Here is a 26,671-nt window from a genome sequence, read left to right as displayed (position 1 = left end):
CAACGCTGTCTCCACAACGCAGTACCTTTACGACTGCATTGTTACCACGCGTACCATTACATCACAAGTCCTTTCAACGACTTGCTGTAGGGGGCGTGCTGGTGTTGGATTTACAATCCTACACCTTGCATGTTGTTGCACAAACTGAAGTAGGAATAGTAAATAATGCTATTCCTAAGTCCAGCACACTCCCTACAGCAAGTCATTGTAACGACTTGCGATGTACTGGTTCAACGTTGTTACAACGCGGTCGTTGCAACAACCGCTTTGTAATGGCATGTGATGTATTTGCATGCGATGTGAAGATACATATTCCTTCCTGTGTCTCCCTTCCTGTTGTCTCTTCACCAGAATTCTGTGGAGAATTTGCACAGTTTTGTATCTAAACTTTCTGGATATGTATTCATATATAGAAGCTCACACTCTACAATAAATCACTCTTTATTATCGCACTCTCTCCAACCCTCTCCGGGCACTTGGGCAAATTTGATTATTACCAAGAGCAAAAAAGAAGGGACAGTGTGGTATAGGCTGCGCAAGGTGATGTAACTATAAATTACAAAACTCAGCAATTCTATTCTCTCTTCTATGATAGTGCTCCAAGGAGATTGAACAACAACCACCCCACGTTGTTAAATGGGTGTAAACAATGTCCACAACCATATAGCAAAAACAAAGTCAAAGTCTTGAGCCACAGTCATAGAGTTATGTCAAAATGAGTCCACGCCGTAATCTTCTCAAGTAGTTTTCTTGACGTTTTATTCCAATTCTCGTAAAATATGTACTTCAGTTCTTCATCTTAACAACAGGTAGCCACAGATTAAGCCAAAACGTGTTTCATCCATGGGCATTAACCTAAGACTTCATCAGGAGGGCGCAAGACTTTGTTTCTTGATTATTACCAGTTCTGAGAAAAATATGTCAACACTTGAAAATCATCAGTCATGGTCCCCGGACAACCTCTATCTTGACTCCATTGTTCATTCTTGTGCGCCAATACTTTCTCAAGTCTTTGAGAACATAAGTCAATTTCTCAATCATGTAAGGCACTGTTCAGTGAAGCATAGTTTTATTCCTTCCTTGAGGATCATTCTCATTCAGTGGACTTACCTCCCTAAAACCTTTGCCATTGAGCGCAGAGTCCCATAAGGCTCCGATCAATCACCAATGATTTTTAATGTACACTTACACCCACTGGCATGACTAATTTGATCATATGAGTGTTTGGCTGTGTCATGCATGAACGATACCCTGTTGTCTGTCTGCCTCGATGACCGAATAAACTTAATTTCCTGACTGCTTATATTGTTCAACATTCTTAGACAAGTGTCTTTCCCCCAAGTTGCAGGATAATGCAGTCTCACTTGTCTTCTGCTACATCTTAAATCATCTCAGAAATATTCTACTTTTCCTGCCAATTAAATTGCGTTATAAGGTAGCATGGACGTGCACCATGCCAAAAATTGATTGAAGCAGATGGCTCCACCTGACTTACCTGAAGTCAGTCAACCTGCAGAGAATATGAAACTTTGCAGTCCATTGTGCAACTCATCTTGAAAAAGTCAAGTGCATACATCTTCATAGTTTGGCCGTTTGTTTTAGTCATTACAGCTGTAGGAGGTTATACTCTTGTTCTTTGCTTTCCTCACCAAGCCTTGCATCACACATGGTTGATAAGGAGGTTGCTCTCTTTGTTTTTTTGACTTTCAAATGTTGAAATACCCTCTACTACACTCATATGCCATTCAGTATCACTGTACCTATAGGAAATCTTTAAAAAGCTATTTACTGATAATCTTAAGACTTTTCTTCTCTCAGTAGCTTTTAAGTGGCTTATGGGCTGGTATTTCTATCTCAAACTTTTCCTCAGAATCAAGATGCCTTGTGGGGGTATGTGCATTTTATAAGACAAAATCTAATAACATTAAAACAATTATTATGTTTGTATCTAGAGAGAATTTTGGGAAAGTGCAATTATACCTGGGAGATTTGAGTTATTGCTTCTGGTTACAGATTCATGTAGGGCAATTAAATGTATTTAATGTGTATTGTGTTTAAGGCGATTGTCACAGACATGCTTAACTTAACAAATGTTAATCATTACCGCTGAACATTTCTAATTTATTTAACTACATATTACAATGATGCAACATTTTCAAGTCATAATTGTGAGAAATATGACCAAATTTATAGGGCTTGTTTTAGGATTTATTGGACAGGCAAATTTATCGCAAATGTAATGGAGTACCCTGTTCACCAAACCCTAGGGCCAGGCCTTTAGATTTCCATTGACAGAGCCCCCAGTGGCTTACTTGATGGTATACTTCCTCAGGCAGCCAGATGGAGTATGTGAGGTCAGAGAAAGGACATTACACCGCCTGCCCTAGTAAGAGTGGATGGCGTAATGTCTTGCTTTTCAATTCCTCATGTTCCTCACCGTCTTGAAACAGTTATAGGCTGAAAAATATAGTGCCCTTGGACCCTAGGAAGAAATTCCCAGGGTGTCAGTTTCATCAGTTTGTTTTGTGTTTTAGAAACTACTACGACTTTGGAAATTTGTGTCTTAGAATAAAAAACTTTGCAAATGTTTAGTGAATGACTGTCCATCGACGAAACGTTTTTTACATTCAAAGGAACTGGTATGAAAGTGGTTCCTTTCAATGTACAGAGATTTTTCCATAAAAATTAATATAAACCCAAGCTATTCACACATATACAGGACACATCAGTAATCAGTTTTGTAACATGATAATGCAGTTTCACAGAATATCCGCAACTATAAAGCATTATAGGGCAAGGTACATATCAGTCAGAAGCTCTTTAACGGTAACCAAAACAGCTGATTTCAGACATAACATAGGCCAAATAATAAGGATGATAACCTATCTTGGAGCGGCCACCAGGATCCCCTCACGACACAGACATCATAGTTACAAGAGCTACTGTAAATTTAGGTTCCTTCTTCATTCCCCTCTACTATAAGTCCCTTAACTTGGGTTGAGATCTGAGCCTGCTTCTAGAGTCTGAGCCTTGCTCTATCCCCTGTACCAAGTATAAAAACAAAACTTTGCCACTTCCATCCACAAAGAAGCCATACGTTGCCTATGCAACCCACATGCCTCTTCTGCCCATCCACAATGCTTCCTCTTCAGCCATTGCCCAGTATATAACGTCTGTCCTCCGCCTGGTTTATATAGGACCACTAGTGACTTTCCAAGCTATACAGTGGTGTAACAAAGGCCCCCAGAGCCCCCACCTTGCAGGGGGAACAAACTCCAGGTGACCCCCTCAGCACAATACTCTGGCTGTAGAGTAGATTGAGTCTGGAGGAGGCCCCTTCACGTACCTTGCAGGGGGGGGGCCCTTCAAGTTTTGTTACATGGGTGGAGCTATAGCAATTAATCTTTCAGCCAAGGTCAGTGCCCAGAAATATGTTTTGGATTTTGTCTAGGCAAACAATTCAACATACAGAGGTGACTGAAGGCCATCCCTAAATGTAATGGAGGACACTTTGTCAGAATGGCGATGCAATATCTACCCTGATGGATGATAAAGTATGTTAAGCCGTAAATCAGTGTTATAGTAAGCGTGAATCATAGGCATTTTATTTATACTGAGCGTATTTGCCATTGATTACAAATATATTGTCCAAAATTGCCTTAAATTATTAAGCTTCTATGAGAAACTATATGAATGACTTTCTTATGCTCCCTTCATGTAATATTGCTTGTTCATGCTACACTCACTAAATAACGATGTTTAATATCTAAAACGTGTATTTACTAAACTTTTTTTAAGAAAATGCACTTTTTAATAAAAGTAGTCCATAATACAACGTAAACTGGTTTCACTTGCACATTCTACTGTAACCCCAAAAGTGTTAAATAGGCAATTCAACTTTTGACTTCAGACTAAGATGTAGATGTTTCTTTTAGAAGAAATTATGTTTTGGGAATTGTGAAAACAGTCTATGGTAGTCCATAACTTCCTTGTGCATTTAGGTACTTACCCAAATTATGTTGTCTTGTCGATATTGCTTCCAATTGTGCCCTGTATCGCTGAACATCACAACATAGCTGGTTACCCAGTCTGAGCTGCCATATCTGCCTTGTGTGGCAACTGCAGTAACTTCCACTTTATCTCCAAGATCAATTTGGAGCCATTGTTGGGTGTTCGCTTCCAAGGGGGACCAGCCACCGGTTCCTACATACAATAAGAAAAAGTTCATTTTAGAACCATTTCCATTCTCATATATTTTCTTAATTTCAATGTAAATCCACTATATGACGTATCATAACTCAATGAGAGATTCTAACAAAAGGCTTATCTAAGTTACTTTTCAGAGGCTCATTTCTAACAAAACAACCTATAGTGGGACTTAAACCGGCAACACTGGAAAGGGAGGTAAACAGGGAGGAGAAGGGAAGGTCACTACAAATTACAGTTTAGAGGTCTTCCACCACATCTTGAGCCAGAGCAAACCAATTTGCTGTTTAAATAATATATAAGAAGGAGAGAAGTTAAATTAGGTATGCATTCAATTAAATAATTGAAAGAATGAAATGGCTCTAAACAGTGGTAAAACTATTTCAAAGACAATCATAAAGTAGGGAACCTAAATTCTCATTCGGTTTTGATAATTTTTTCAAACTGTATTGATCATTATTTGTGATATGTAATGTATTTTTAACAGAAAAGATACTATGTTTTTAACATTTTGTATGCTTTTATGATTTTATATCGGAAAATCTAATAAAGCTTGTTCTGATTCTGATTCTTATAATTTTATCTTCTGGTCTATCTTCATTTCATATCAGTGATATTGAAGTGGAAATAATATCATGGCCCATATGAATTCCTACACATTTGTGAAGCCCCTTCTTTCTGAAGCCAATGTAGAAACTATAAAAGTTAATACATATTCATTATTAGCTCTTTACGGCCATTACATTCATGGCATATAATAGTGCATACTGACACTTCTATAAATATTTCAGTGAATGTCATAATTATGTAACATTATACTGTGCATTCCTGTCCTCTTCTTGTGTTGGTGCATGTTGTGCTGCCTAGTGTCAACACAGGCGTTGAAGGCAGGATTGTTTCTGTGTAGGGATGGACATCTTCCCGCACAAAAATAATCCTTTGAGACTTTTTCCTCTTTCTATGTGTGTGGCACAATGCAGCACAGGTATAAATTGAAAGAATGAGGAGAAATAAAGACATATCTCCGCATATGCCTCCACTGGGAAGGCATAGCACTTTAAAGCATTCCCAGGTCTACCACTGATGGCACTTAAGGAATGCACCAACATCCATGGGTGGATACATGAGAACACCCAATCTCTACCCATGGAACACCTCCCTGGGGCTGAGTGATGCAAGGCAGTTACTTGCATTACTCCAGATTTACCATGCCAGGCAGGGCAACACAAGTTGGACTTGCTTGGCTTGATAAATCTCAATCTATGTTTTGTGTCATCCTGCATCTCCTTGGACAATGCAAAAGCTTTGATAAATATGCCCCTTTTTACCTATGGGATACTGTCATTCGAATGACATCTTTGATGTAAAAAAAAGTCCACAAACCCATAGCACATTAAGGATGACCTGAATAGCACGCTGTCTTCTGTGGCTCTGTTTTAGATTTTTAAACAATTGCACATTGCAGAGGTGTAAGTCTATGAAGAGAATTCATATACATCATGTCTTGTATATTTTTCTTTAATGATGTCATGCATATGGAGTGATGACAGTACCTTCATTAACAGTAACATAATACTTTGATGAATCAAACATTTGATATCGAACTGAACTAGGAATATAAGAATGAAACAACAGTGCCCATATAAAGAATGTAGTCGATACTAGTACGCAGGTGTGAATTGAACCCCAGTTTCATTTACTTCTTTCCCCGATTTTAACTTTTACTTATCAATCTCTGTAGAACATCAGTAGACTCAAGTAAATTATTGTATAAAATCAGAGGGTCTTTTCTAAATTCCTACAGTAATTTACAACTCCTGCCCACCCTCAAAGTAGTTGGCAAGATCCATTTTTCCTTAGGCAACGATTCAATTCTAAATGGATAAAATATTTGTCAAAACTCCATAGAAAAATGACAGGCATTTCAAAACAAGTATCTTACCTTCTCTTCTGTTGAGTTTTGCAGAGCTGGGGCTGTGTGAGCCAAAAAACTTTGAGGAGCTATCAAAAGCAGTAGTTGGCAAGGAGGCTAAAAGAGGCTCGTCACAATTATCTAAGGAAGAGAAGAAAACAGAAACCTGCTATCAGAAAAATATATTTTACAAGTTATTTGTCCAACGTATAACAGTAAGAGCACAACACGCTTGATTACATCATCTTGTTTTGTTCTCCCAGTGGACTGGTGGTTTGGAGATATTTTCAGAAATGCTGCTAAACTCAGTTTGTTTGTTTTCCTCTTTGTGTTTCATACTCTCTCTCTCCCCCCTCCTTGGGGAGCTCCTTTCTACAGTTCATGGCAAGTGTCACTGAGCTTGAACTCAAATGATAGCTCCAGTACAGGTAGAAACTGAAAAGATTTTGACAAGAATTAAAATCAAAAGTTGAGATGAATTATCTCATTCTGACAAAAAGAGATTTTTATACCAAAATAATATGCTAATTGTGACTCTTCAAATACATGAATCTGGCCATGGCCCAGTGATGCTCATCAAAATGAGTCTGATATGTCACGTGACATATTTTATGAATTTGACGGACATTTGGAGAAGGCACTTTCTAATTTTGGCGATTTACGGACAAATATAGAATTCATGATTACAGTCAAAGCTCTTTATCCAAATGAGAAATATCATTTGTCACATACAATTTTGTTAACAATCTGGAGACTCATTTAAATCCAGAACCCACAACTCATAGTAAGATTTTTGAACTCATCGAAGTCCTAAGATGCACAAAACGTGACTCCTTTGTTTTTGAGATTTAGGGCCTCATGTAGGTGGCCTGGCATTTACCACTTCATAAATACCGAATCATACCGATTCGGTATTTATGAAGTGGTAAATGCTATGTAGGTATTTATGCGGTAAAAATTACCGATTCGTAGAAATTCGGTAATTACCGAATCGGTATTTACCGATTCGGTAATGAGGCATACCTTCCCATTGATGGGAAGGTATGCCTCATTACCGATTCGGTAAATACCGATTCGGTAATGGGGGGAGCACATGCAAGGGTGGCAGGGTGTCACATTGACACCCTGTTGCACCCCTGATTCGGCAATGTGTGCACATGTGGCGCACATACATGCCCTAAGGGCATGTATGTCTGCCACATTGCACACTTAAACGTGCACAAAAATGCTTTTTTACACCTATTCGTTATTTACCACCAACCTTTAGTTGGTGGTAAATAACGAATCCCCACACCCACCACACACTCCCCCTACATCTCATTTCATGATTTGGTATTTACCGAATCGGTAAAATTACCGATTCGGCAAATACCGAATCATGAAATGATCCCCCTACATCTCAAAAGCCTAAATACCGGTCGGTAATGGTATATTTACCGAAAATCGGCCGTTACCGACTGGTATTAGGCTTCCTACATGAGGCCCTTAGTCTTACATTTTAGATATCAACATACAATAAGCATTCACTGTTGTCCTGTTTACACCATATAATAGTCTTAATTTCTGTTCTAGAGAAAGAGAGAGAGGTGGATGCAGAAGAGGAAATGGGGGTATAGTGATTACATTGAAACTGCATAGTGTGTTAAAGAGGGATTTCCGGAGATATAATATAATGATTAGAGTCATTGACCAAACTTAGAGAGAACTGTCTGTGCTTATAAGATAGCTTTCAAGGACACTAGGCAATATTCTGCAAGCTCTTTTCCATAAGTGAGGATAATGTACACCTGGAAAGTTTGGACTAAATTAGGAGTAAACTGCCTACTCCTTATTGAATCAGAACTTTAGAGAGACAGACAAAGGAATAATAATGTAGCCCTGCATCTACTAAATTTGTTAGTGAACTATTGTCCTATGATGCTTTGGTTATGCCGAAAGGGAATGCATTTTATTTATTTTTCTAAAAGATGTAATGCAACTTTATATTAATTTCAGAGTGCTTGGGGGACTGCAGCCAGAGGGAACATTACTGGTAACTGGAGTGAGAGAAGCCATGATATATGGGTAATAGAGTTTGTGTTGATGGTGAAAGCTTTTTAGAACATCTATATTTTCAGACCTTTTCTGACTTGCATGGAGTGTTATTCAAGTTTGATCTGGAGTGGTTAAGCACTCTAGTTAAAGGAGGATTGGCAATGGAGAGTTAGTTGCCTATGCTGCTTACAATTGATGGAGTGCATGATCTAAAGTAAACTGGACTCATTTTTAACGTTGGGTCAGTAGGACTATTGGAATAGCCAGTTTAGGTAGATTATGGCTCTCCTTTTTAGGGTTTTTTGGCTAATTTAGCTAAGTGCTTTAAACTGTATCCACACTTTCTCCAATGGCCATTGAGAGCGTGAAGTTTAGGATTCATGTGCTCAGTTTTATGTGATGTATTCTATGATGATCCGTAGTAGAGAAAAGTGATGCATATATTTTGTACCATATTGCTGACTTGCAGAATGAATGAAACCCTGGAATTGAAGATAAGAGTTCAAAGTTTATCAGATGGCTGGGGTAATTATCCTAGAGAGGTTGGTCAACTAAGTAAGAAACTAGTTGTGAGCAGGCCATAAGCAAGACATCTGATTCCGATTGGTACTCTAAGCTCTTCAAGCAAAATCGAATTTCCTGCTGAGGTTAGGATTATCCAGTACCGCCAGATACAACTGAGAGTGATCAATGTACATGTGGAGTCCACTGTTGTAGAGTTTTTTTATTTAGGGGCCAATTTGACAACGTAAATGTTGAATAGGCTCAGGGATAATGTTGAACTCTGAAGCACCCAACAGGCGAAGTGTACAATTTTCCAGAGTAAACCTCTGGGCTTGACTTGGTATGTTGGATAACCCAAAAAGGAGATAAAACATTTTAAAATAGGTCCACCTTTATGGGTATAAATAGACAAGTGATTTATGAGTGGGAAGCAATGACTAGACTGAAATGTGGCAGAAGAGCCTTGCATCATTAATATGCATTCATTTGTATAATCTAAGGGGGCTAACAGCTGTTTTCAAAGGTTGACAAGACAGGCCCTAGTCCTCCGCCTGAGACTTGTTTGCGACTGCATTTACTTGAAATAACAGAGATCCAAGGTTGGTGATGAGATAATAATGTTTTTGAAAGCCTTGTCCTTACACTAATAGCTCACAATGTGCATATGATTGGTAGGCATGAGTAAGTTTAGAAACCTATTTGTTCACGAGAGCTTTACTGATCAAGGATATAAGTTTGTCAAACATTATGTTAGTGTAAAGGGAAGAATTAATGAGTGGAACAAGAAACATTTAACCCAGATTGGCAAAACTGGCATTGCAAACAAGATCAGTAGGGCAGGAAATTGAGATGAAAATTTCTTATATTGGGTGGTTCAAACTTGTCAAATTACAATATTGAGAGGATGACTGAAATATATATATATTCCTGCTAAATAGAGCCTCTATTTTCTAGTTGCAAATTTTGCCCTAAAATGGGTTAGCGCTCTTGCATGACTCAGGTGATAATGGCTAGACTGGAATTGCTAATGGGGGCTCCTAAAGTTTTAAGTAAGCAACCCTCCTTCAGAGCATGCTTATGAAATTGTGCCAAAAAGCATGATCTGCACTTGATAAATAGAAGGAGAGGCCTCTCATCTGTTGATAACCCTCAAATCAAAATGGAAAGTGACAAATGAAGCTTATACCACAACAAGTCTGAGTGTGTCTCTGAACAGTTGTACAAAGCAAAAATTGCCCAAGGAATCTCGATTTCAAGTAAAATCGAACATCCAAATAGAAAATGATGACACTTGCTGAGACCAGATGCAAATAGTGTCACTGGAGGAAAGAATAAAAGTCTTTCATGAAAGCTAGAATTGCCGGGAAGAACCGATGGACAGAGGGCAAGATCAGCAATAGGGAGCAAAGCAAAAACACTCACTGACTGTAATTAATGTAGTCTGAAAGATTCCAGTCAGAACCTCATCTAACATTTACCTGGACATACAGCAAAGAAAATCTTGAGATCTTGCAATTTACTCTGAGAATGGGAGGCTTGACTCATAATTTGCATATGTTGCCTGACTTCTGCAAATATGACTCTCAATTGCTTCCCTTAATTTGTCTTATGACCATAGCATTGTTGAGTGTTCTCTGCATCGATTACACATAGTATCATTAAGGAATGCAAACCTTACAAAGCTCTGGATCCCAGTGGTTAAACTAGTAATCTCTTGAAGAGTATTGCTGAATTCCAAATCTAACATCATTCAATAATTTATATTTTGGAAATTTGTAATATCCAACAGATCTGGGAGGGTGGAATAACAGTTTCTTATTTAAGACGTGTCTACAATCAGGCCCCAGTAATAATAGATTACTCTCTAGGGTAAATCCTCTCAGAACTTTTTTTATCAACATTTCCAAAGAGGATGTGAATATTTAGGTTAAACATAATAACATATTACCACTTTGACAAGTTAGGTTTAGAAATGTTAATCAGCCCTTTGTCTTGCTGACTGTTTAAGCAATGCCTAAAAGTAAACCACATCCGGACATCACCTTTGTAAATTTACCAAAGATTTTTACAGTAAGACTGTCCATTACAGCACCTCAGAACTTGGTTTATTTCACTTCAGCTCTCACCTCTGATAATCTGACCTGTTTCCTCCGATAACAACAATGAACAATCAAATCAGATTTTTTGCTACACAAGATTTCACCAGGAGAGTGTTTTGCTACCCTATTTACTCAATATATTTCTCAGGGCCTTTGAACAAACAATCGTTCTCACACCACTAGACCTCTATATTTTGGTTCTAAGATTACCTGAGCTTTATATTATGGAGATGAGTTATTGATCTTTGAACAAACCTTGAAAGGTCTGCAACACACTATTAACATTCTGTACTTGAAAACTAATAATATAAAAATATACCTTAAATGGTGATGACTTTACGAAAGGTCATTTTCAAAGCAGATTGATCCATATATGAAACATGTCTATATACAGTTACTGATTATCCCTAGTTTGGAATGATATTTGATAATCAATTATCATGCTGACCTCAAGAAAAAATCTTCTACCAATTTGTGTAATGCCATAATAACGGTTTATAATTTATACAAATGGTATCCTTAAAGTGACTGATTTCAGCTCATTTCACCAACATGGCACAGCTTCCAATATATGGAGCACCCATCTGGCTCTTGTTTAAGCATAAGACATTATGGAGAGCCACATTGGGTGACATTTATTGAACCTAGGGGAACCATGAAAGAAATGAATTTGTAATTCGAAACCAATATTAGCTTCTGGTCTGACAAAAAGATGTATAAAGCAATGTTTTCTAATGCTGAGGGTGGTTTTAACCCCTTCAGCGCGGCGCGGATTTCCGCGCTGTGCTGAAGGTTCTGTGCGCGGGCAGGGCCATGACGGAACGGTTCCGTCATGCGCACAGCGCAACCGACGCGCATGATGGAACCGCTCCGTCATGCGCATCGAAGGGGTTAATTCAGCTGTGTAAGTTTTAAACACCTTCCACTATTTATCTGACCAATTAGGGAAAGTGTAAGAAATTGGGTTGTTGGTTGACTAGGGTGGGAGCCCTAGTCAAGTAGCAACCACAATTCTTGTCAGAGTAGGACACAATCAAATGACAAATTAACCTGTATATAACCCTCTGGTAGCTTTGCATAGAGCAGTCAGGCTTAACTTAGAGGCAACGTGTAAGGTATTACAAACATAAACACAGTGAAAACACACCACAAAGGAGACCACAACAGAGTTAGCAAATAGAGTATATTTTAATAAACAGAACAGGGTCAAAACAACAAAAATCCAATTTGCAGAAGCAGTAATTGAATTTAAATTTTTTAGTAAAAATAGTGCCAAGAGGTGAAAAGTACCAACTGTGGATATCGGGTTGCGCCGGACCGGGACAAAGTCACATGATTGGGCCGACCATGATGGAGTGAGGGCTGGCTATAGTGACCCAGTTAGGCTCACTGAAAAAAAGAACCTTGAATCCCGTTTTGCAGAGCACTGTGCAGATCTGCATTAAAGATGCATTGCAAAGCTGAACCAGTAGTCTATTCCAAGACGCATGGTGAGGCTGCAATGTGAGGGCCTGTTGTGTTGACGTCGAAGATCCCGACGATGGGGCTTGCAATTTGAAGTCTCTCACCAGGGAGGGGGCACTCAGTCAGAGTGATAAGTTGGTTCTGAAGAGCCGTGAGGCTTAGATGTGAAGTCCACTATGCTACCATCTATGAGGGATGTGAGGCCTGCTCAGAGGATGCTTCATGTAGCGGTGGTCCTGAAGACGATGCGGGTTGCAGCAGTGATGCCGGTCTTTGCGACAGGTCCAATCCATGCAGTGTGTAGATTTGTTGGTTCTGCTGGATCAACAGAGGCTGGAAATGCACCTTAAGGCCACTTACAAGGGCCCAGGACTAGAGTGGCACTGATTAGCAGGGTAGACTTACAGATAACAGAGTCCAGGTGCAGATGCAGGGTTGTTGGAAGCCTGGTATGTTCCTGAGCCTTCAGATCAGCAGGCCAGCTAACTAGCCCTTGGAGTCACTCTTAGTTCTGGGTTCAAGAGATGCAGGTCCAGTCCTTCTCACCCAGGGAAGAGCATAGCAGGCAGCAGGTCAGCACAGCAAAGTAGGAGTCCAGCAGAATGGCAGTTCTTTAGAAGCACAGCAGTGCTTCTTCCTGCCAGAGTATCCACAGGTCCAGAGGTGTACTAAAGTGGTGTTGTGTGAGCTCCTTCTTTTATACCCTGGTGCACTGGTTCTAGAAGATGGAAGAAGCTTCTAGAAAGTGTATTTGAAGTGCATGGAATTCCCTACCTTACTTGCCCTGGCTCCAAGCTGGCTGAAGTGACAATGCAGAGTTGTTAGGCCCTTTGTGTGAAGACAGGACACAGCCTATTCAAGTGTAAGTTGGGCTGTGCCTAGTGTTTCCCTCCCATCCTGCCAGTGATGGCCCATCCAGTCACACCTCAGCTCCCATTGTGTGTGTTTGCATAGGAGGAATATACAAAGCCCAAATGCAAACTACACCCAGTCATGTGACCCAGGCAGACTGCAGGCACCAAATGGCTAAGGCAAGAAAATGCCAACTTTCTAAAAGTGGCATTTTCAGAATTGTAATGTTAAATCCGACCTTGCCATAAGTTAGAATTTTAAATTAGGATTCCAGAAACACCAAACATGAACAGGTTATCTCTTCCTATTTGGAAATGACACTTACAAAATGTAATAGGGGAAGTCCAATGTTATCCTATGGGATGATAGGCTACATTTAAGAGTTTATTTTACTACCAGGACATGTAATTCTTAAACATTTTAATTTAATTGCATCCTGCCCTCTGGGCTATCCAAGGCCTAATATAGGGGTGATTTATATATATTAGAACGCAAGGTTTGGGCCTGGCAAAATAATTATTGGGCAAGGAATAAATGGCTGTGTAAACTGCACACACAGTCTATGCAATGGCAGGCCTGAAACTTGTTTAAAGGGCTACTTAAGTGGGTGTCACAATTAGTGCTACAGGCCCACTAGTAGCATTTAATTTACAGGCTATGGGTATAAATAGTACCACTTTACCAGGGACGTATGAGTAAATTAAATATCCCAATTGGGTATGAGCCAACTGTACCATGTTTAGAGGAGACAGCACATGCATTTTAGCATTGGTTAGCAGTGGTAAAGTGTTCAGCGTCCTAAGGCTGGCAGAAATAAGGTCAGAAAATGGAGAAGAAGGGCAAAAAGTTTGGGTAGACCACATAAAGGCTGACTGGTCCAATAGAAAGGTTTAGAGGGAAACTACAGTAACAGCTTTATCTCACATTATTCATAAGTACACATTCACAGTAACCAGGTTGTAATTAATTTCTTGAATAATTATTACAGCCCTGGCACATCTGAGGATGCTAATTTTAGGTCACTTTCTGCCTAACTGTCCTGTCCCCCCTATGACATACTAAGTTACCCCCCAATGCAAAATCAGAATGTACAGTGGCTTACAAGCCTCAATATAAACATAACCCCACCACTTCCATCTAGTATAATTTCACATTGTCTATTGCAAACATTTGTATCATGCACATCATTATCATCATCAAACAACCAATCTTGATTCTTTTATCTATGGGTAACAGGGTTGTAACTACCCTCCCCTTTTCTACATGTGATATGTGCCCAAAATGCCAGACTTTCTCTACTAAACAAAAACAGGATTACACATAATTTACTTCACAGCCAATGGCTGATCTCCCTGCTCCCATTCCTGGCCAAAGTATTTGAAAAAGCCATCAATCAACAACTCTCCTCACATTTGGAACAGATCTTCCTATTTGACTCCTCCCATTCCGATTTCCACAGCAACCACAGCACTGAGACACCACTCATCCGAACTACAGATGACATCCAAGCCCTACTCTACCGAGGAGAAACTGTGGCTATGATCCTCTTAGACCTCTTGTTACTTTCAATACAGTTTTCCACACGCTAATCACAAGGCTGCACAACACAGGCATCCAAGTGGCCACTCTCAGATGGCTCGCCTCTTTCCTCACCGGAAGAACGCAAAAAGTACACCTTTTCCCTTTACCTCCGAATCCAAGGTAATCATCTGCGGAATACCCCAAGGATCCTTGCTCAGCCCCACCCTCTTAAACACTTATATGATACCTCTGGCCAGCATTGCCCAAACCCATGGACTCAACATCCTATTTGGGGCTCCCAGTTTTATGAGTTTTGTTTTTTTACTTCTCGTCTGTATTTATCCATATTTATTTTGTGTCAACTTTAGCTGTATTTATCCATATTTATTATGAGTTTTGTGAAAAAAATAAAGCTGAAACTGGTATATTTCGGCATTTATTTAACCAATATATATGTAGTCACGCTTGAATGCCTGCCAGGTTTCACTGATATGAACACCTGCCGAAGGTAAATCAATGCCCTTATATGAAATTATGGCTCTTTACTAAAATTCCTTTTTTTAAACCCTCTTACATATCAATCCATATAGTTATTGGCCTTGGCAGTCATGGCAAAGTGTATTTAGAATCCCTCTAAAAGCACCCAATTTCCGTTTGTATCCACGTTTAAAAATAAATACAGACCAGAAAATAAATGGTTTTCTGTCTGTACTTATCTGTAAAAATCAGTAAAAACGGAAAACAGGGAGCCTTAATCATATTGTATACCGATGACACACAACTTATCCTCTCCAAAGACCCCACCAACACCAAGACCAACTTCCACAACTGCATGACAGACATCGCCAATTGGATGAAAGTCAAGTGCCTGAAGCTCAACATGGAAAAGACAAAGGTACTGACTTTTGTCACACCATGGGATGCATCCTGGTGGCCCTCAGAACTCAGCGCTACTCCTACTCCCACTGACCACGCTGGTAACCTAGACATTGTTCCAGACAACAAGCTGACCATGATAACTCAGGTCAACTCCCTCTCCTCCTGCTTCTTCATCCTCTGCATGCTTCTTAAGATAGTCAAAGCTCAAGACACACTATTACCCATGCCCTCATCTCCAACCAAGTGGACTATGGCAGTACTCTCTGTGCAGGGATTGCAGCTCACCTCCAATGACAACTACAGACCATAGAGAATGCCCCAGCAGACTTGTTCTGGATCTCCCTAGATGAACCCACATCACCTCCTACTTCAGGGTCCTCCACTGGCTCCCTGGATAGAAAAGATTCAGTTGAAGCTCCTGATCTGTGCATACAAGGCCCCAGACAACTGTGGACCCACCTACTCGAACCGCTGCCTGCACTTCCATCAGCCCACAAGATACCTCAGCTCCACACCCTTTTCTTTAACCCTCACCCTCCACATCCAACGTAGCAGATGCAGGGGTTGCTCCTTCTCCTACCTAGGAGCGAAGACATGGAACAAGCTACCCTTTCATCGACGAAATGCCCCATCTCTTCTGAGAGTTCTGAGAGTCCCTGAAAACCTGGCTATTCGGCTAATCAACTTGACCCTGCTGGCATCTGGTTACCCTCACTGGCGACAAGTAGCACTTTACTAATCTACTGACTGATTGATTGATTGTTTGAAATCACCTTTCCTCATCATACCTTCCTTACTCTCACTAGATTGCCAATTTTAATCTGTACAATTTTGGAATTATGTTTTCCATCATTCCTACTTTTGCATGCAAATTGGGCATGTTTAATGTTTTCTCTCACAACTTCTGTAAACAACTCTACTTGTTTTGACTTGGACACCCGACCAGGATTATCTTTGGAACATTGAATTCAAACCCTTCATTAACTCAAAACAGACTGTGACTAGTTATACAACTCAAAGTTATTCCAAATGCCTGTAACATATACATAATCTGCTATTCCCAAAACATAATAAACACATCTTTCCAGTTGTATGATACCTTTGATTACTCAATAAAAGCATTCCAGTGCACCATTACCCTCTGGATGATTAATTTACCTAGTCTAGTCAAATATTGATCAAATGTTTCTTTAGTTATCTCTGGAACATATCAGGCATGAGGTGTGTATGTTTATCACTAATCATGTATTTGGGGAATCCTTCTCTTATAAATATCTTATCCAAAAAACCTAACAACCATATCAGAGTCTGCTTTATGAACAAATTTAGTTTCAGGTCACAAAGTACAATGATCCAACACAACAATAAGGTATTTGTGTCAATGTCTTTATCCAAAACTGGTACCATTCAATCTATACTCAGTCTCTCCCAAGGAATATTGGTACTTTCATAGGACAAATGTGATTTGTGTCTTTTTTGAGTTGTCACAATCTATGTATTCTCTGATCTTCCTTTCAGTGTATTTGTCTAAACCTGGTCACCAATATATGCTCTTCATTCTGGTTTTTGTCTTCACAATACCTCAATGACCCTCATGACAAATATCCAACAATTAGCACCTTTATTCATGTTATGGAATAACTTGTCATTACTTTATCATCTTCAATAGTTAATTCATCACTAACCTACTATTTAGCATGAAGTTGTATATCTACAATTTGTTTTAATTGCCATTCTCTGTGACTCATTGTGCAAACTTCCTTTAGGGCTTCATCTTTTTCCAGTGTTTCCATCTATTCTTCATGTGATATAAACTTTCTCTGTTGCACAATCCTGCTACACAAATTCGTTATGTTGATTCTTTGTCACTTCTTTCACCTGCACATTTTTGACACTGCTTTTTCTCTGCCCGCGCTTCACGGATCATTCCAAAACTTTCCATGCACAACAAGACTCACTATGACACTTTGTTGGTAAAATTTCAGGACGATTCATCTAACGGCGCCATAGTTATAAACAAGTCAAATAATGCTTTTCCTATGGAAACATGGTACTAACTATAACTACCTACTGGTATCATGGACATTTGGGTATCTTATGAGAGTAAAAGCCCATCTCAGGAAAAGCCACCAGAAAGTGCAATGTGCCCATTTTCAATCTTGTTAAATTAAATCTATGTTGAATATTTGTTACTAAGATGGGGTAGCTCTGAGCATTTGATTGTAAAGGGCCTGTGAGGTACATTGTCACAGTCGGTTTAGCACACTCTATCTTTTCTCTATCAATCATCATTTTCTCCCTTAAAATCGACTTTAAGTCTTTCTTACTGAATTGTAACACTCCCTCCAGCTTATCAATGCTCAATTTCCCATTCACCTCCTTTAGCAGACTTTTTAAATAAGTGAACCAAGGTATTCTAGCTCTATGTTCCAAGTTGAGACAGTCTGTTATCATCTCCTTGGTAATTTTATTACCGTCCTTGCTTCAAATACGATGGGACTTGTCTTTAAGCCATCCTCCTGATATGGGGCTGCTAATTCTTTGTGAACGATATAGGAAGGGGTAGAATGGGGCATGGCTAATAATCTGCATAGGAAAAGGTTTTCCTGTGTCTGCAGCAATTTATAATTTGTTGTTCCCCACAATAGGCTCCATGGTTGACACTTGAATACTTTTACTTCTATATATGGTCAGCAATTCTCTAAAGAGCTTATTGTCAATTTTTGATTCAAACCTAAAAAGGGCTTCTGAGGATCTAATAAATGTCAATTTTGCTGTTTCCTTGTGAGTCCCCCATTGGCCATTCCTAGCAAAATTCATGCCCAGATATGAGAAACTTTCAGCTGCAGCAAGTGCTACTCCCTTAATATAGTGGAGATTATTTTTGGGTTTCCCTTTCCCACATGTCATAGTATATATACTTTTTTAATAAATGTTCATATCTTTGTCTTCCATGTACTCAGTGAAACTCTCTATTAAATGCTGGAGACCATTAACAGTTCCAGAAATCAAGACAGCGTCATCAGCGTACAGGAGTACCGGTGTTAGACGGTGAGCAACTTTTGGAGCATCTGCATTTATTTTTTGCAAAAACTCATCTACCCCATTAATATACAACAAGAATATCAGGGGCACAAGGATGCACCCTTGCCGAACTCCTCTGGTTATTTTAAACTGTGGTGTGACTTCTTGCCTTGACCCGTAGCATACCCTTGATGTTAACTGTGTATATAACTGTGACAAAAAGTTCACAATTTCAATGGGGGCCCCATCTTAACCAGTGTCTGCCACAGCTTGACATGATCTACTAGATCAGACGCGCTGCTCAAATCAGCAAAGCATAAATAGATGTGCCCCTCTTCATCCGTGAGGAGATGGAGTTTGATACATTGTTCCATGGAGCCCACATCCTTCTAAAGGCATATTGTGCATCTGTTAGTATCTGATTGTCTATCACCCATGATTCTATGTTTTCCAAATGGACTCTGCCCATTAATTTGCCAGAGGAATCAAGTAGGGATATTGAGCAATAACACCTTGCGTCCCCGGTTCCCCTTTTTAAAAATAGGGACTATAATGCTTTCTGTCCAGGATATGGGCATATATCCTCTAGCTGCCGCATTACATAGTTGCATCAGTATAGGAGCCCATAGATTAATACATTATTTAAATGTGTCAATTCGGCCCCCATCTGGGCTAGGTAGGTGCCTTTGCAGCAGCAAATTTTCCCAAGTAACTACACACTCAAAAGTCACTTCAAGTCTTGAATTAATTTCCACATTTGTGACATTTATACATATAGACAAACTGCATTCAATCTATGGCTAATGCTTCTCTAAAGAACGAGGTTCTTGTTTTTTTTTAATCTGCAGTGAGAGTATGAGAGAAGAGATAAAAATCCAAAGCCCTGCGGTCAACAAACAATAAGGAGATTACTGTCTACAGCAGTTTCAGATCAAATATCTTTAAAAGTACCTCTGTGCTAGTTCAATGTGGCAGAGAGCAGAGTCTACAGCTAGACTGTCTGAGAAAAGGCCAGGAAAAGCCGAGCTCTGAAGTTTGAAAATGGCTGTTATCAGCATCTGCATAAGTGTCGAAAGAAAGACAAGAAGAAGGCCAGCTTGTCAGGCAGCTGATCGTTTCAGAAAAGAAGCCTTAAAGCCAATTTGACATGTCGGTGACCTAGATGAATCCAGCTTCAGAGCTAGTTTAACATGGGAGTGAGAGGGCAAAAATAGCCCTTCATTTAAAGGACGAAGAAGAGACCAGGAGCGGTGTGAGCAGTGCTCAGTTTGTAACAGAATATATTTTGGTGCCCAAATCTCAGCTCAGAAGCCTATTGCATGTCAGTGCACTGACGGGCATATTTACAAGCCCCTATTGCCACCACCAGGCCATTTCAGTGACACTGTGATGGCGATAGGGGCCTCTCCTTATTTAGAAGGCAGCGTAAATAAGGCACCCTTTAATGCTGTATTTGGTGTGAAAGGGGAGGGAAATAGATGTTGCGGTCGGCATTCCAATGCAACACCCATTGATTTTGATGCTGCCCCCTATTTTCTAGGGCAGCATAAATAGGAGGCAGTGGCAAAATCAAGACCAGGGAAAACCTGGTCTTAAACAGGTAAAATGAGAAGAAATGCTTTATTCCTCCTCGTTTTTGCTCTTTACATGTGTGCCGCATTGTGCAGCACACATAGAAACAGGAAATTGCCTATGATTGTTTATGTGCAGGAAGGTGCCCTGTGCTGCTGTGATGCAACTTGTATATGTGCTGCATTAAGCCGCACACATAGAAGTTACGACACAGCATTTAAAGATTGTTTATGTGCAGGAAGCGGACCTTCGTGCACATAAACAATCTTCTCCTCAACACAGGCACTCCTAAACTATGGTGCAAGGGTGCCTGCATTGGCGCATAAGCAGCTAAAGTTATCGCCAGCACAAGGGAAAACGCAGGGCTTCACCATATTCTAGTAAATAGGGTGCAGCCCTGTGTTTCCAAAGTGACTGATTTGCCTATGGCTGGGTACAAACTGGGGTGCTGTAGTGAGCAAAAGAGCGATGGATTAAACCCTGATCCTTGTGACTGGGGGTAAATGTTTGTATTGTTCAGCTTTCCGTCCATCAAATGTTTCTTTTGCATTCAGGGCAGGATAGGCTGCCATGATCCAACCATCGCCCCTCTGCCTATTGCAGTTGCGGCCGTCTTCATTGTGGGGCTTATTGTAACATTTTTCCCTGGTTCGAGTCCAGGCCTGAAGGTGATAAGCTTACTTACCTCTCTTGCTACGGAGAGACACAGAAAGGTTCAGGGGCGGAGTTAAAGCCAGGAAAAGCTCCGCTCTACAGACAACAAAAAGTAGTGCAACATAGGGCATATCACCAACAAACTTCGCAGAGCGCACATAGCGCGAATTTGCATAGCGCCTGCTATAGCCGGAATTAATTGCCAAGATAACGCATTATTATCAACGCTTATCTCCACAGCGATAAAAATTCCGGAGATAGCGGCGTTATGAGGGAACAGCGCTGGAAATCCAGCGATGCAAGTACAAGCGCTAAGGGAATCCTTGTTAATTGAGAGATGTGGATTTAGGCTTAGAATCCACCTCCGATTATAAATATGTCTAAGTCTGATATTTAGCAGACGTTAGCTGATGGCGATAACTGCGCTTCGCTCCGTTTTTTATGTCACTATGGGAATCAGGGTCTGGCTTGATGATACCGCAATGTGCGGTTAGCGACTTTTCCTGGTTTGTTTCCAGAGGGAACTCCTGGGGAACGCCTACTTTGCATGTCCTTAGCGATTATTAGCGATTATTATCGCTGACATGCAAAGCGGTATTGACACGGGCGCTATTGCCAACAAGCCGTTGCTTACAGCTGTTAACGACAGCTTGCTGACAGGGCGATAAAAATATCGCCGCTTTAGCAGCAAAAAGTGCCGCTAAAGCGGCGATATTGCCCTTGATGATATGCCCGTATGTCTCTACAGCGGTGTCGGAGGAAAGACCGAGGAAGCCCAGCTCTGTGCTAGTTTATGAGTAAGGCTCCCTGTTTTCCGTTTTTACAGATTTTTACAGATAATTACAGACAGAAAACAAAGTGTTTCCTGTCTGTATATTTTTAAAAGCGGAGAAATGCAGCAAAGTGTGCTTCTTGTAGGTGACTCTCCAGGCTGTTTTTCGTGATTTCGAGGGCAACAGCTGAGCAGACAGGAAGCATGGGAAATAAAACTAGGTTGAGATTTCCCTAAATGCAGGTGTATGGTAACATATGTTTGTATTATAATGCTCATATTTACCTGAAGGTGTAGTGTTTTGCTATATTTGGCTGCTTAATTAGCTAAAACGCGACAGGAGGCAAAGTATGAGTGCATGTTTATCAGTTAAATAAATGCGGAAATATCCATTTTATGACTCCTTAAATTTGCAAAACACAAAATAAATATGGATAAATACCAATAGGATGGGCAAAAAATAAATATGGATAAATACAGACGAAAATGTTAAAAAAATAAATACCATAAAACCGGGAGCCCTATTTATGATTGAAGCGAGCAGGGTTTGATGTCACTTTGACATTGAAGTCACAGCAAAAGCCAAGTAAGATACAATCCTGCATTCAGCAATGACGAAGACATCAACCTCTACAGCAGTATGAGAGAAAAGAGCCGAACAAGGTCTGCTCTGCATCTAGGTTGGCACTGGAGAGAAGAGGCTCTGAAGGCAGAATGTCAGAGGAAAGCAATAAAAAGCCAAACACGCTGGCCTGTACAGAGGGAGCGACGCGAGACAGGCGGTGGCAACGTGCGAGAATTAAGGACTGCTAATTGCTGTCAATCAAATTACTAGGTACGCCTTACGACCTTGTGTTTATTTTCAACTTGTTTTGTTAGATTTCTTTGAGGACTCTGAATTAAAATAGGTGCATCATCAGATTTGTTATTCTTCTCTCGGAGTTGGAAAGGCTTCACCTGGAGGAAGGCGCGAATAGAAAATGTCACTTCTATCTCTTATTTTTCAGCACAGCAACAGTATTGATCACAAGGGAAATTGAAAATCCCACAATAGATCAAGGTTCCTTCTGCCGGTGCTTTCAAGCACAACATAGAACTCATCTTTTTATCACTTGCACACAGGGAAAAAAGCAGTCACATCATCCCAGGTGAGTTTTAATGATTCCAGAGGGCGCTGATTTTATAGAATACTACGCAGTGAAATGTCAAAATATGAAGGAAAACAACTCCAGCGAACAGAATTCACCACAACAAAACCCATGCGAAAGCAGAATGAAACTAAAATAGCTTCTCTATTAAAAGCAAAATCGAGCTTGTGTAGTTTATGACGATCCAAAAAGCTCTCAATAAACGTGAATAATTAGTTCACGTCTTTAAAATAAAGATATAAACTCATAAAGATGAGTTCAGTTTGCTCATATGGGATTCAAATTATAAACGACCTGCACCTTTTGGAAAACATGAGGCATAAAAGCCTTCATAGGGCAAAAAAAGAAAGGGGAAACCGCCAAAAATATTAGGAGAAGAGATAAGGGTTTCAGCATGGAGACATATTGTTACCCTCTTAACAAAAAAGATTGAAAAAATGTGCTTTGCCCACTACAGTGGATTGTCCACCATGCGAAGAATCCTCTGACTTAGACATGAATAAAAAGAAAAGTATCTCTTTCAGAGATGTATGTATGTACTCCCTTATAACGTTAGAAATTGGAAAACGTATGAGAAGCTATGCAAATTGTGCTCTATGATACATAGATTTAAGTGTCTTATGTGAACAGAACGGTTCAACACTATTATTAAACGATGAAGTGTTGAGGAAACCTGTAAGTATTGGGTCGTGGAGAGAACATTCTACCGAGCAAAGCACGCTATCTACTGAGTCCTTTTTATTATTACATGGCTTTGCTTTATTAAATGACAAGTAGCCTAAAGCTCACGAAATCCATTCGCAGAAATCTACTGGAATGGGCTGAAAGAAAAGGTACTTGTTCTCCTCAGCTTTGTTCCGGAGGGCTCTTTCATAGCACAGACCTGTCCAGCACTTTCTCTACAGAGGTAACTTACTGTGGCTTCATCAGGCACCTTCACTATTATTTCCTTGATTTCGAGTCAGACACAGCGAAACCATCGCATGGTATTTCATTCCACCTGATTCTGGGTTGGGGGGTTTTCCGAGTGTGTGAGAACCAGGCCTAATTTTCCCAGGCGGTAATTACAGCCGGAAAAATAGCTTGAGGTATTAGCTCCAGCAGGATCCAAGCCTCTTTCCCCTTTTTTTCTGACAGGTGGGAGCAGAGAATGCTTTTCTCGTGCCAGAAAACGTCTTCGACTTCCTTTATTTACTCACCCACACCTCCCTCACCTCCCAACCCACCCAGCCGTCCCCACATACATTTACCACCTGTTCATAGCAGATTGTGAATGTATGTGTTAAACCCAAGGGCATTGAGAATTCGGTATGCTTTTACGTTCAGAAAAAATTGGTCCCACATAGTAATGTCCTATTCAAAAAGGTTTAACTCATAATTGGATGGTACTGGGCTGTATTTAACCAATGGTAGCAGTAAGATTGCATGCGATGTAACCATTACCCCAGTTCGATCCAACTTATAATCAGGGCTTATGTATTTATAGACTCTACTACTTCCTTTGATAAAGTGAATCATTAAGGATTGTGGTGGAAGATGAAATCCTTGTGCACCTGTGCTGCATTGATGGCACTGTGATCATCTTTGCATTCATACATTTGGGTGTAGTCGGGGTATTACTGAAATGTATGGGGGACATTGAGAAAATGTACACTTTCAATGTAAGGAACATACCATGCTTCCACATTAACATGATTTTTCCTGGGCCCTTATACAAATACAAAAGTGTGCAATCTTTCTCAAGTATCCTCTTTTGAATATTTATTTTGTTTTTTTATTTATTCATGTTTTTACTTTCTTTATCCGGTACCAGTTATACCACCTGGCATGTTCAAAGCTCGTTACCAAGATAGAGAATGGTGAGGAGTACCAGATAATGTACATAAAAGTTGGTCAGGAATAACATCCAAGGGGCCAATGGAGTCCATAGGAAGGAACCGACTGGTTTCAGTGTTCCTTGAAAACTCATATAGACAAGCTCAAGTTAGAGTTGTGGAAGGAAGGAGTTTGTCTCAGACAAATTGATACTGTTAGGCACTTTCTGTATCACTGGACATGTTTTTTGCATATTGCTTTACAGCAGTCAAGATAATTATATAAGGATCAAATATTGTAATTCAAAGATTGTGGTCTGTGGAAAAGGGCAATTCTCACTTATATAGAAGTTTGTTGGAAATTGGGTAGGTAAAGCATATGCTTACATTTATCATGTGGTTCTGATCAATCATAGCATGAGGTTATACTGCCAGCTGCAGATTGAACTCTAAAAATCTGACCAGGTCCAGGTTTTCATTCTAATTTTGGGGAAAACACTTAGCTGATGAAAAACTCTTGCTTTTCTTGTCATGTAAGCTCATTGTGACAACTTAGCACTAACACAAAAATACATTTGAAAATGAGACTACTTAGAATGTTGAATGCATATGGAGAGTGATAAAAAAAAGATATGCAAACAAAAACAAGACAAAGGCCTTTCTCTGTCTATGCACCCAGGATCTGTACCAAAACCCATGTATCTTTCAGGGTTGCCTCAATTCTGCTCCAATTTAGGAAACAGATGAAGACACACCTCTTTGAAGAATACTACATTAAGATGCATTTGCAGTTCACTCTCCTGTCACTCTTACAATCCAGCTACCCATGCAATCATATCATAACAGTGTCTTTGCCTGGTACCCTGTGCAGTACTCTACTGCCTTTCTGCACCACATGCATACACACACACACACACACACACACACAATTAACCAGTGGTGCAATTTAAGAAAGTTAAGATTAGAATCTGCTTCATATATATTTTGTTAAGATGGTGTGACTTTTTTGTGGGGGGTGATCCTCTGTATTTTGATTTTGGCCTAATTGAACTTAATTCAGCCATGGTTCTATTTCAGATAGTATGATCAAGCATGATATGCTATTGAGCATTTAGATTCAATGCCTCTAAATGTAATGTAAATGATTACCTAAAATTTCAGTCTTATCAATAATATTGCTGAGCAGATTTGTTTAATTACTTTAGAAATAAATATATGTGTTTCTTTCCATCTTTTATATGGTTTACCTTAACCAATGTAAATAAATAATAATAAAACCAAACAATATAATATTCCACATCACTGTTTTGTGGGACAATCTGTTGCATTACACTCCATTAGGAGATTAACATGATGAAAGGCCTCAAATCTAGATTGGAAATAACATAAGTGACAATTTACCAAGGGGATCAATATCAAATTGGCACTAACACTGTTCACTGTTGTCCCACCAAGTACTGGTCCACTGGTATTCTTCCTATGTGTCACCTCTCTTATGTCATCATCACCACATTCAGGTTCTCCTGCCATCAACCTGTGGGTGCTCCACCAATATTAATCTTAATCCAAATCTTCACTCCTCACTTCCAGCCATGAATCGCTCACTCCCTTAAAACGAATCCACCATGGATGTTGGATGCTGCTTATGTTAAACTTTTCTGAAACACAAATAATCAATATTCTTGCCCTATCTGAATCCACCCCGATAGCAAATATTTTCTCTTTGGCCTCAAACATTCTAACCTGATTACTGATGATTTGAAAAGTCAGCGTGCTTCTGAACCTCCCAAAGCATTTAGGATTTTTCTGAATGTTCATGACACACCAGCCAGGAATCAGTCTTAAACATGCATAAGAAATTCACATAATTTATTTTTTGGACATTATGCTCATTTCAACAAAGATAACATAAAATCCTTGCATCCATTTTGTATGTGAGGATCCATATCAGACAAAAAAATGGGGTAAAATCGTGCATATTGTAAAACAACAGCCACTCACATTCTGTTGGTTCACACTGTGCTTGTGCGACTACAACAGAGTTCTAACCTAAATACAATCTCAATTACCCATAATCTCAAGCATTTTGCAAAAGTAAGGTATTCAAAAATATTTATATTGTTAGTAAAATTGTTCTTCTGCTCTTCTGGTAATTTGGAAATGTAAACTCCCTTGTTTAGATGTCAATATTTTAGCATATATTTAACTTCAAAATA

The 26,671-nt window shown here is 39.7% G+C and overlaps 1 protein-coding gene across 1 annotated transcript in view; it reads right to left on the bottom strand.

Annotated features, from left to right (window-relative positions):
* The window catches only part of LOC146861608 (contactin-associated protein-like 5), a 1,183,739-nt gene that overhangs the window by 985,893 nt on the left and 171,175 nt on the right, over window positions 1-26,671 (bottom strand). Inside the window, exons 2-3 of the mRNA XM_085646457.1 lie at window positions 6,149-6,259; window positions 4,010-4,203 (exon numbers count right to left, since the gene is read on the bottom strand). Of these exons, the coding sequence (XP_085502583.1) occupies window positions 4,010-4,203; window positions 6,149-6,259 (305 nt within the window). The remainder of the gene's footprint in view (window positions 1-4,009; window positions 4,204-6,148; window positions 6,260-26,671) is intronic.

Source organism: Triturus cristatus, chromosome 3_1 (genome assembly GCF_964204655.1).
Source record: "Triturus cristatus chromosome 3_1, aTriCri1.1, whole genome shotgun sequence".
In the NCBI taxonomy this organism is placed as follows: Eukaryota; Metazoa; Chordata; class Amphibia; order Caudata; family Salamandridae; genus Triturus; species Triturus cristatus.
The sequence above is the reverse complement of the archived record's forward strand: the minus strand, read 5'-3'. Positions and strand labels throughout refer to the sequence as shown.